At 47.7% G+C, this 12,169-nt stretch overlaps 1 protein-coding gene across 1 annotated transcript; it reads left to right on the top strand.

Annotated features, from left to right (window-relative positions):
- Positions 1-337: 337 nt before the first annotated feature.
- LOC120399291 (lymphocyte antigen 6E-like) lies at positions 338-11,928 on the top strand. Its single transcript, XM_039527416.1, has 3 exons — positions 338-520; positions 9,395-9,514; positions 11,036-11,928. The coding sequence occupies exons 1-3, from the start codon at positions 469-471 to the stop codon at positions 11,239-11,241; spliced, it is 378 nt and encodes a 125-aa protein (XP_039383350.1). The 5' UTR covers positions 338-468; the 3' UTR covers positions 11,242-11,928.
- Positions 11,929-12,169: the final 241 nt, after the last annotated feature.

Below are 12,169 nucleotides of genomic sequence, written 5' to 3'. Positions count from 1 at the left end.
ACCTAGAAGGCAGGGAGCAGGGTCCCCACCCTCTTTGCTGTTGGAACCAGTATGGAAAAGGTTAAGAATCACCGGATTAGACAATAAAGTAGGATTTTCCACCCTGGTGTCTGGCTTAGGCAGTGTATTAACCCTCTCCCTGTGCAGAATGCCCTAGTCCTGGATTTCCTCCTCCCTCCAGGCTGCGGCGGGGAAACGAAACCTAACACAAGCACGTTTCCTACAGCACCGGATTCCGTTAAGCCTCTGACCCCTGTTCCCTCTGGCTGCTCTTGAACTAAAACAAAAAAACCACGTGAGCAAACTCCCCTCCACACCCAGCCCAGCCATCAATCTCCTGTCCCCGCCCCTCTAACTCACAGTCTTCGCGGGAGCTGCCTGCACAGACAAGCACCAAGATCCTCGTTTATAACCAGCCCCCCAAGAAGCAGCTGCCTGATCTGCCCAGGCTGTGACGGCAGGCCGAAGATGAAGGCTTTTCTTCTCACCCTGCTGGTGGCGGTTCTGTGTGTGGAGCAAGGTAAGATGGTGCTAATGATTCCTCTGTGCCTGAGAGAGAGCCAGGGAAGCAGCTAGAAATGGCAGGGGCAGAGGGGGATTTTTGCAGCGCCCTTGGCAAAGATTCTACCTTTCAGTGGGAGCTGGCACTTCTGCAAAGCTCCCTTTGCAGCCAGCCGCTTGGGAGTGCGAAGCAATGGCTGGTGCGTTGGCTGTCTTTCCAGCACTAGCTTGTGTGGATGTAATAAAAATAGCTCAGTGCAGGCACAGGCACAGCAAGTTATCTCCGTTTCATGATGCTTAGGGGGATGCAGTGCTCTGGATAGGGTGATCAGATGTCCCGATTTTATAGAGACAGACCCGATTGTTGGGGTCTTTTTCTTATAGAGGCTCCTATTACCTCCCCACCCCCTGTCCCGATTTTTCACATTTGCTGTCTGGCTCTGGATGCAAGGCGGAGCACAGCTCTGTGGATCTGAGCTCCTTCCAACAGCAGCGTGTCTTGAGAGGCCTAGAGAGAGAGGGAGAGGGAGAGGGAGAGGGGGTGGGGGGAGGGGGCGACTAGCTCTAGAGACCTGTCTAGTCATCTCTTAAAGAAATCTTTTATACGGTTATCCTCGGAGCCAGGCTCTTTCACTCAGGGCGATCGGTGCTTCTCAACATTGCATTCTTGCAACCATAACTTTTGCAAGTTCTTCTACTGTAATCAGCTAAAACCATAAGGGTCAGATCATGATCCCAGACACAGTGGAGTAAATCAGGAGTAACTGCACTGAATTCAGATAAGCCGGCGCAGTGGAACATCGGCACAAGTGAGATCAGACTCAGGCCTGGCGTTCTTACAATGTTGTAGTGGAATCCCAGTAATATTGAAGTGGGGTCAGAGCAGTAGGTTCCGGTTGGAAGAGCCACTGGTTGATTCTTAATGGAGAATAATTTTACTCCTCCAACTCTTCCTGAGCTCATCTGGTTTTAAAAATGAGGTCTGGGGCGGTTTGATAATTGGATGGGAGACCTCCAGGGATGAAAGGTGTTTGTGGAACAGGCTTTTATCTATTTATTTGCCACTAAGCCTAGGAAGAACAGGCTCGGTTATTAACCAATGAATGTTCACTTGTTTGAAGATTTCCCCATTTATAGTCTCCCAGATGCTGCTTTTTTTATCATCTATACAAATGCATTAACCCCCTCTCTTACTGTTTACTCACATTAACATGTCACCCCAAGACCTGCACCAGGTGTCAGGATAAACTACAGCCTGAGCCCAAGGAAACTGACCAGCTCCAGCCGCCTGGGTTTCTGGCTCAGAAATCAAGGACACTTCCAGTTCCATGGGGTCCATATTGAGAAACAACTAGCTGGTTTCTTGCTGCTCTTAAGATGATCTTAGCAGCCCCTGCTAGACACTCACTCTGGATCCCACACCGCAGTGTCTAAGCCCATTGTGATATCAACCAAGTGGACACAGAGAATGTGTTATTTTCCCAGTCTCAGTCTGTATGTGATCAAATCTAGCCCAGGGCGTGGGAGAAATCTGCTGGCCCCTGTGCCTGGACAGTAAACACCCGTTGCCAGGCAAATGGGGTTATTGCAGGTAGCTTTGTCCCCAGAACAACAGGAATATTCCTTTTGCCATGCAAGGAACTTCTCTTGAGGAACTTCCTGTGCTTTAGCTGGCTACTCACTAACCTGCCTTGAAGACATAACATGGAGTTTAAGTGCCAAGTACTGGGCGGTTGAAGGAGAGCAGTGGCTGCGCGGAGAACACAGACAGAGCTGGCGTGGGCAGTAACGGTTTGATGCAAAGCCCAGTGATGTCAGCGGGAGTCTTTCCACTGAGTGCATTGGGCATTGGGTCGGGGTTTGAGAGCCTTGGCCGAGCTGTGCTCTTTGCAAGGTCAGATTCCACAGGTCTTATCTAAGGCATTTCCTAAGGGCTGTGTTGTATCTCACGAGTTCTTCAGCATCTCTAGTAGCCTGAGCACCAAAAGCTTCTTCCCCTGGCAAATTGTCCCATTATCAGATTGGTGGCAATTGGTTTTTGCTCTTGCATTGCTTAGGTTCCTTGTTCTGTAGTTTCAGTCACTGACTCCTTAAATAATTCCTCATTACATTTTCTATTTTTAGACATTTTTCATGAGCCCGCTGTTTCTGTTTTTCCTCTGTAATGTACTCGTTAGTACTGGCATTTGACTTGGTGCCGTGTGACATTTTGATGTAAAACTATAATGATAGAACATTAGCCTGGCACACATTGACTATGGCCACGTCTACCCTAGCGCGCTTACAGCGGCAGAGCTGTACCGATGCAGCTGCACCTCTGTAAGATCTCTGGTGTGGCTGCTTATGCCGACCGGATAGAGCTCTCCCCTTGACAGGATTAAACCACCCCCAGTGAGTGGTTGTAGCTGTGTTGGCGGGTGAGTGACATAGCTCTGTCCACACTAGCAGTTAGGTTGGTATAACTTATGTCGCTACAGGGTGTGTTTTTTCACACCCCCGAGCAGCATAAATTTTGCCGACATCAGCGGTAGTGTAGACCTGGCCTAAAAGCTGGCTAACTGCTAGATGTCACAATGTAATTGTAAATGGGGAATCATCAACGAGTGGGTGAATCTCCAGCGTGGTCATGCAGGGATCAGTTCTTGGCCCTACGCTATTTAACATATTTATCAATGACTTGGAAGAAAACAACATCATTACTGATAAATTTACAGGTGACAGAAAAACTAGGGGCGTGGTGAATAATGAAGAGCTCAGGTCACTGACAGAGAGCAATCTGGATCGCTTGGTAAGCTGGGGACAAACAAACAATATGTGTTTTAATACGGCTAAATGTAAAGGTATACATCGAGGGACAAAGAACGTCGGCCATATTTACAGGAGGGGGAACTCTACCCTGGGAAGCAGTGACTCTGAAAAACTTTGGGGGGGCCGTGGTGGATAATCTGCTGAACATGAGCTCCCAGTGTGACACTGCGGCCAAAAGGGCTAATGTGATTCTTGGGTGTATAACGGGAATTTTGAGTAGGAGTACAGAGGTTATTTTACCTCTATATCTGGCACTGGTGCCACCGCTGATGGAATCCTGTGTCCAGCTGTGATGTCCACAATTCAAGAAAGATGTTGGTAAATTGGAAAAGATTCAGGGAAGAGCCACTAGAATGTTTAGGGTTAGAAAACATGGCTTATAGCCAGGGGCGGCTCTAGGTATTTTGCCGCCCCAAGCAGGGCAGGCAGGCTGCCTTGGGCGGCTTGCCTGCGGGAGGTCCACCGAAGCCGCAGGACCAGCGGACCCTCCGCAGGCATGCCGCCGAAGGCAACCTGCCTGCCGCCCTTGCAGCGACCGGCAGAGTGCCCCCCGTGGCTTGCCGCCCCAAGCACGCGCTTGGCGTGCTGGTGCCTGGAGCTGCCCTTTCTTATAGCAGTAGACTCAAGGAGCTCTATTTATTTAGCATAACAAAGAGAAGGTTAAGGGGTGATTTGATCACAGTCTGTAAGTGCCTATGCAGAGAACAAATACTTAATAATGGGCTCTTCAATCTAGCAGAGAAAGTAATAACTATATCCAATGGCTGGAAGTTGAAGCTGGACAAATTCAGACTGGAAATAAAACATAAATTTGTAACAGTGTGAGGCTCATTAACCACTGGAATAATTTACCAAGGGTTATCGTGGAGTCTCCATCACTGGCAAATTTTAAATCAAAATAGGATGTTTTTCTAAAAGCTCTGCTTTAGGAATTATTTTGGGGGCAGTTCTCTGGCCTGTGTTTTATAGTAGGTCAGCCTGGATGTTGAATCTGTGAATCTAGTACAGACATTGTTTATTGTACCTATTACAGGAGGAGGCAGAAGCCACAGTTATGATTCAGGGCCCGTTTTGCCGGCTTACAAACACATTAAAAAGCAGTCTCTGCCCTGGAGAGTTTACAATCTAAAGTAAGACACAGTGTAATAAGGGAGTTGAACACACAATTTGATGGGGGCTGGGTTAGGGTTACTGTGCTAGGAACACAGATTAGCCACAGAGCAATTGGACAGTTTCAAATCAAAGGACATTTAAAAAATGCACCTATAAATATATCAGAAACATAGAGATCAGTAATTGCTATGGGCAGAAATACAACAGTATTGTAAATTGTACCTAGCTACTCAACATGAGTATTTGGAATTATGAAAAAAAAAAATCATTTTCACTCCTCTTTAACCGTGTTTGCCAGGGTAGCTCTGGGAGAGGGAGTGGAACTGGATTTTATCGTGGCTCACACATCCTCAGAATTGTTTGTGTATGATCATAAAATGGTTATTAGTGAGAGGAAGGGTGGTCTGGTTGATCGGGCCCTAGAGTAGGACTTGGGAGACTTAGGTTTAAATTCCTGTTCTGCTACAAACTTCCTGCATGCCCTTGGGCAAGTTACTTAGCCTCGTTTTGTCTCTGTGAGGGTAAATACATTAAAGATTCTGAGGTGCTCAGATGCTATGGTAGTGGGGGGCTGTATCAGAACCTGAGCTAGATTAGTGGTGATGAATAAACAGGAGTGATCCAGGTTAAATTTGTGGCACCGATGGTTAAAAATGCAAACGGAGCTAAGATCATCTGCCTTAGAGTCACTGAGGGACAATCAATGTGGAATCTCTGCGATGCCATTTGTACTGACTCAGAATTGAACCATCAAATTAATCCACTGATTCCTGGGCTCCTCGGAGGACTGTGCTGTCTGAGGCTGTGTCAATGGGAGGCTTTCCTCTGGCTTCCGTGGGATCTGAATCAGACCTGTGGCTCTGTAATCCTGCCAGGTAGCTGCTGTTTAAACTGCTCTGCAGACTTGCTATAAAACCAGCCCCTTCCTTCAGGATCAGGCAGTGACATTTTTTGCTGATGATGCACTGCTTGTAACTATATATTCTTGCTAGGAAGTGATGGGGGTGGAGCTTTTTGAAAACTGGTCTCGGCTTGTTCTAGCTGCATTCTCCAGACCTCCAACTCATGTAGTTCAATTAGTCTCTCTTAATAAAGCATCTGTTGATTGTTCTGCTTCGACCCTGGACTCTTAGGAGCCCTAGTCCTGAACCAGACTGCGTTACGCTAGGTGCTGTATAAACACAGCTCAAAGATCTTACACTCTGGGTGCTCAGTAATAATAAACAGTGACCTCCAAAGTGCACGTAGCCGTTTGAGTGCAGCTGGGCCAATAAGCCAATAATCACAATGTCTGTATTAAAAAAACTACGGAACCATCAAGAAACACCCGCGCCTGTGTTCAGCCACTAATCAGAGCCCAGCTTTCCTGCCTTTGCTCACTTTACTGAGGAGCATTTCAAAATCTTGCTCGTCTTTTCATCAGGTGGAGGAGAACTAGAAGAGAAGGTGCTGGCTTCCTGGAGGGTCCTGGAGCCACTTGGGGGTAGGGCTAGATCAGTAGTTCCCAAACTGGGGTTTGCAAAATGTTACAGAGACTTCTCAGAGGGGGAGGGGAAATTTCCCTAATGGTGGACAGAGCTGTCCCTAGGGACCCCGGGCAGCACGGGGCCACTAGCCTGGAACCCCTGGACTTCCAAAAGCTAGGCAGATCAAAGCAAGCATCTCTATCACACTGAGGGGATTTCAACTTCAGGACTCCTTATAAGAAACGGAAAGGGAGGTGGATATTTCTTCCTGTTTTTTAAATTAAATAGGCAGCTAGTATTGTTTTAAAATTATTATGAAGAACAAGTTTAAGCTTTGTTGTAACGTGCGTTGTTTGCCTGGACTGCTCAAGATCTGAATGCTTGTGTAGGAGGAACTCTTTTGAGTTGGCTTCTTAAATACCTTCCTGCTGTTTCATATCTGATACTCCTTGATGAAACGTAGGAGCCTTGTCTTATAAAAGGCTTGTTCAAAGTGATACAAGGTCCGAAAGCGAGATCTTGGAAGAGTGTTGCCGTTTTCATAATGTAATAAAAATACTGTAATGATCAATAATAATAAATAGCGTGTAATAAGCATGTCGTAAAAACACATTTTATATTTCCAGGATCACTGCTTTTATAATTTCTACTCAGGTAAAGGAGAAAATCCCTGCAAATATTCATTGTTAGAAGGGGGTTGGCGAGACTTGACATTTTAGTGAAAGGGGTTCACGGGTTGTTAAAGTTTGGGACCCAATGGGCTAGATCAGGGTGATTGGTGAGGGAGAGGCCAGTGGCCTAATCGTGCCCCCACTCTTACTGGAACTGTGGGGTATTAGTGGACATTATAGCCAAGGCCAAGATCAGAGTGTGCCCTGCCCACTGCTAGGTGGTTGTGCTGGGAGAGCTGGAGAAGAGGGTCTCTGCTCCCCACCTTTGCTAGGTTAGCTGTCAACTTTAAAAAACGATGAGCAGTTGAAAGAGCACTTGACTCCCCGCCTGGCCCCACTGGAGCTGTGTGAGTAAGGCACTCCCCAGTACAAGTGGAGCATGTGCTTGTAAAATCCGTGTTGCATCCTCTTCTGGTGTCTAGGCCGCAGAGGATAACAGCCCACTACTGCTTCTAGTCGGAGTTACTCCTTCCCTGCCAGTGGTCAAGGTCTGTGTTGTGCTGCTGAAAGGCCTGGCTTCAAACTGCTGGTGACCCATGGAGGTGGAGGGATTGTTACATAAAGGTGGCAAAATCAAGCCCTGGGATGAACTTAATGCTTCAGAGCTTGTTCTTCCTTAACCCATCCCCTCCTTCTCTTTGTCACCCTCACGCATCACTTCCTGTCCAATTTGCACTATAAACTCTCTAGGAAATGCACCGTGCTTCTCTGTTTGTTTCTATAAAGCATCTAGCATGTTTATGGCATTGTAATAATAATAACCAAGCTTCTTTGGCAAGTCAGAATGAATTCTCTGGTCTTCCATGTGATACCCATCAATAAATAACCCATCATGTCATTCCCACTTCGTTTGTCAGAGCCAGTGTGAGCTCATATCTCGATGGCCACCCACCATCCATTGGCACCTGTCTCTTTGCAAATTAGTTCTTATAAAATACTGGACCATCTCTAGCCAGGAAGGAGTTGTTTCCCCCATGCATATTAGCCCAGGTGCACTGTGGATTTTTGTGCCTTCCTATGAAGCAGCAGGCGATGATCACTGCAGAAGGGAGGATGCTGAACAACTTGAACATATGGTCTGATCTGGGATGGCACATCTTCTGTATGTAATACAGACATGGTCATCAGAGGGGACTGAACCTAGGGTCTTGAGCCCCAAACTACAGGCCTGTATCACTCAGACTAAAGGAGAACACTTGTAGCTATAAGAAGGAGGTTGTTGAAATTGCTTGGACCAACCCGCAGAGGGAGGGAGGCAGGCTCACTCTCTTAGCCAGTGTCATAGAATCATAGAAATGTCGGGCTGGATGAGAGCTCAAGAGGTCATCAAGTCCAGCCCCCTACGCTGAGGCAGGACCTGGTAAATCTAGACCATCCCTGATAGGTGTTTGTCCAACTTGTTCTTAAAAACCTCCAATAATTGGGATTCCACCACCTCCCTTGGAAGCCTGCTCCGGAGCTTAACTACCTTTGTAGTTAGAAAGATTTTCCTAATATCTAACCTAAATCTCCCTTGCAGTAGATTAAGCCCATTACTTCCTGTCCTACCTTCAGCGGATATGGAGAACAATTCATCACTGTCCTCTTTATAGCAGATCTTAACATGTTTGAAGACTGTGATCCCTCCCCCGCAGTTTTCTTTTCTCAAGCCTAAACATGCCCAGTTTGTCAAAAGTGCAGGTTTTCTAAGCCTTTTATGATTTTTGCTGCGCTCCTCTGGACTCTCTCTAATTTGTCCATGTCGTTTGGTGCCCAGAATTGAACACAATACACCATCTGAGGCCTCACCAGTGCCAAGTACAACAGGACAATTACCTCCTCTGTCTTATATACAACACTCCTGCTAATCCACCCCAGAATGATGTCAGCCTTTTTTGGAACTGAGTCACATTGTTGACTCTTCAATTTGTGATCCACTATAACCCCCAGCTCCTTTTCAGCAGTGCTTCCACCTAGCCAGTTGTTCCCCATTGTGTTTCTGTGCATTTGATTTTTCCTTCAGCACTGTAGTACGTTGCACTTAAGCTCATTGAATTTCACTTTGTGGATGCCAGACCAATTCTCGAATTTGGCAAGGTTGTTTTGAATTCTAATCCTGCTCTCCAATGTGCTTGCAACCCCTCCCAGCTTCGCGTCGTCTGGAAATGCAATAAGCATACTCTCCACTCCATTACCCAAATCATTAATGAATATTGGACAATACTGGACCCAGTACTGGCCTCTGTGGTACCCCACAAAATTTGCCTTCCCAGTTTGACAGTGAACCATTGATAACCAGTTGTGCACTCACCTTATAGCACCTTTCTTTACTTTCATTATGAGAATGTCATATAGGACTGTGTCAAAATCAAGATATATTATGCGTACTGCTTTCCCCTTATCCACTCAGCTGGTGACCTTGTTAAAGAAGGAAATTAGGTTGGTTCGGCATGATTTGTTCTTGAGAAGTCCATGCTGATTTTTCCTTATTATCCTGTCTGTAACATTATGGCTTTGGAAAGGAACGTGCTGAGAAAGTATTTACAAATTGGTATCACAGAGGGCGTTGGGGGAACTTTTCAGAGGCATAAATAGCAGTTGGGTGCCCAGCTGCCATTTCTGCCTTTGAAAATTCCCCTCTCTGTGTTTGGGTCTAATCCTGAATCCTTAATCGATGCAGAGGAAAAACTACACTGGTTTCAATGAGAGTTTGGCCTGAAATAGCGGCTGAGAACATCAGGATATGGTCCATTTTGATGCTCATTAGCAGCAGGCGACAGGGACAGGGACTGTAGACCAGGAACAAATAACATATTCCTTCAAGCCTGTAACATGGGGTGTGTTTTCCTTTTGCAGCTCACTCGCTGGTGTGCTTCACCTGTAACGAAGCATCCTCCAACTGGGCTTGTCTTTTACCAGCTACATGTCCCAGTGATGCAAACTACTGTGTGACCACGTATCTTGGTGCAGGAATTGGTAAGTTTGGGCATGTTCTGTCTATTGTCTTTCCCTAGCGCTTTCCCAGACAATGTGCTGCTCCCGTTCCAGATCAGTGGTTTTTCTTTCCTCCATCTGCTGGAAGGGTGGGACATTGCTGATGTGGAATTGGGGAATCACTCCTTGAAACCGAATGGCAGGAGAAGTTTGCTCGGACGCACTAAGGGGGTGGGAGCTGGAGCCCCTATGCTCATTAGTGAGGTTTGCAGCTGAGTGAGTGACTTAGAGGAGGGCACTGAAGGCAATGTCAGGCTTCCTGGGGGGGCTCCATATTTACCCCTCCAGCATTGGCTGAAGTCCTGAAATGAGGCTCTTTATAGCCCAGTCCAGCAGCCGCTCCCCAGCAGTGGGTGCAGCTACTGCTGAGGTGAGCAAGGGCTGGGACTGAGTTCCCACCCGCTCCTCAGCGGCGCTGCCCTGGACGTGAAAGGGAAGGAGGCTGCCTGCCTGAGTGGCTGCCAGCCTTGAACGCAGCGAGGGGGCAGTTAGAAAGGGCTCAGTGGATCCTCTGCTTCTCAGTAGTGGTTCTCAGGGAAGCAGCCTCCTCTGCTCCGCTGCATTCTTGTTGCATCAAGGCCACGCCCCTTTCCCTCCGGTTTGTTGGAAAAGATGGCTGCCTTTGTCCATGGACCGCAGGGGAAAGGACGTCTCCTGCATGTGCCCGATTGCACCCAGCAGCAATTATACTGCAAGTGTAAATGCCATTGCCAACTTCTGCATTTTGAGCGGACTGTAAGTAGCCGGTTCACGGGGAGGCGCACTGATATTACTTGCGATGTGGTTCAGTTAACAAAAGTAGTGCCCCAAATTTCCTGGTGCCCTACGCAGCTGTGTACTTTGCGTATGGGTAAGGACGGCCCTGATCTCATGGGCTAGTGCAAGGTTCCATTATTGGCATGTGCAAGTGAGAGAATTTGCACGCGCCAATCCCAGTGCCTGGCTGGTTGTGCATGCACAGGAGGAGGCCGGGTTGAAGCCTTTTTGAGTATATTGGTGTCTGCTGCTTAATGAGCTGTACTGTGACCTAACTACTATGAGCTCTTTAAAGCTCTGGGGCTCAAGAGCAGGAGACAGGACCCAGTCACCTCTGTGCTGCATCCCCGCAGCCCTCACTGAACTCCCAAAGCCCTGTCCCAGCATGCAGTGGGCAGAGTGTGACAATCTGGAATGGATTCTCAGGGTTCTTTGGCTGTTCCCACGTCCTGGCCAGGAATCTGAAGGGGATGTTCCCAGATGGTTACAAATGGGTCTGTAACTGCTAGGAAGAGACTAGTGCTGTTTTCAGGGTATATAATAGCAGTAGTGACTTAAATCGCTGGGCATTGACTGGCAGAGCTAAGGCTCTGAGGCCATTAACTGCTGAGAAATGGCCTCCTCACCTCAGGATTGCTTAGCTACATCAGTACAGTGATCTCCTTTGCAGAGCTAAGGAGCTCCTCTCCGAACTCTGGGAAACTTTTAATCTTGAAACTCTTTCTCTTATTTCTTTTTCTGATTCAGGCGGACATTCCGGGCAAAGCATCTCCAAGGGGTGTTCTTCAATTTGCCCCAGTGTTGGGATCAACATTGGGATACTAGCTGCCTCTGTTTCCTGCTGCAGTTCTTTCTTGTGCAACATCAGCGGGGCCACCAGTGTCAAAGTCAGCTACTCCGTGCTGGCCATGGCGATCTTGGCCAGCTTCGTCTGTATCAGGGCTGGACTGTGATCGGGCCAGGACAAAAGAACTTGATGCCCTGAAGAACCTGCTCAGGCTTCTCCAACAAGACACCAACCTCCCCTCTGTGCAAAGCTATACTGGGGTTACCGATGGTGCCCTTTCTTCCAAACTCTCTCTAAGATCCCATTAGACAATACCTGCCCTCTTGCCATTCACAAGGAAATCCCCCTGCTGTCACTGGGTGCCCCTCTGTGCCTCTCAGCAGATCTGGATTGCTGCTCCCATGGTTTTGGGCACAGGAGGCCTGGGAAGCTCAACTGAACAGTGCAGCCCCACTTGCACTCTTAACCCATCAGGAAATGTTGGATAATGTTGGCAGGGCATCGGCTTTTATACCCATAGTCCCAGTTGATGGGGCTGATTAAAAAAACGGTCAGGGCTCACCAGGAAATGTTTATCCCAAACCACCTCCAAAGCAGAATACTTAAACACCCCTGCCTCTTGCTACTGCAGAGACATTTCCCATCCACGTCACGCTAGGGATCAGCGCCAGACTGACTGCTGGGAAGGCATGATCCAAAACCAAACCTCAGATACATTCACCCCTGGTTGGATTCTGGTTTTTTTACATTTTTTTTAATTCTGCTTCTTGGCTGACTTTTCTTATGTAAAACGAATGCAGTGTGAGGCATGTGAGCATCACACCTGAATAAACACATTCCTGTTCTTGCCTGAGCCCAGATGTATTGTGTGTCTGTTTGCTTGCTGGAAAAGCAGGGTGTGTGAGGTGCCTGTTAGCAAAAAGATCTCAACTCATGGGTGCAGCACAACTGCTCCTTGGGACAGCTGCTCTGTGCTTCTCATCAGCGCCGTCTCGCTTGTCACTTTTCTTCCTAACACAGACCTTTACCTCCCATGCCTGCCCCCATCTCCCCATCCAGTACAGGCCCTGAGGAACGAACACTTGAGTTGATTA

Source organism: Mauremys reevesii, linkage group 2 (assembly GCF_016161935.1).
Source record: "Mauremys reevesii isolate NIE-2019 linkage group 2, ASM1616193v1, whole genome shotgun sequence".
Taxonomy (NCBI): Eukaryota; Metazoa; Chordata; order Testudines; family Geoemydidae; genus Mauremys; species Mauremys reevesii.
The sequence above is the reverse complement of the archived record's forward strand: the minus strand, read 5'-3'. Positions and strand labels throughout refer to the sequence as shown.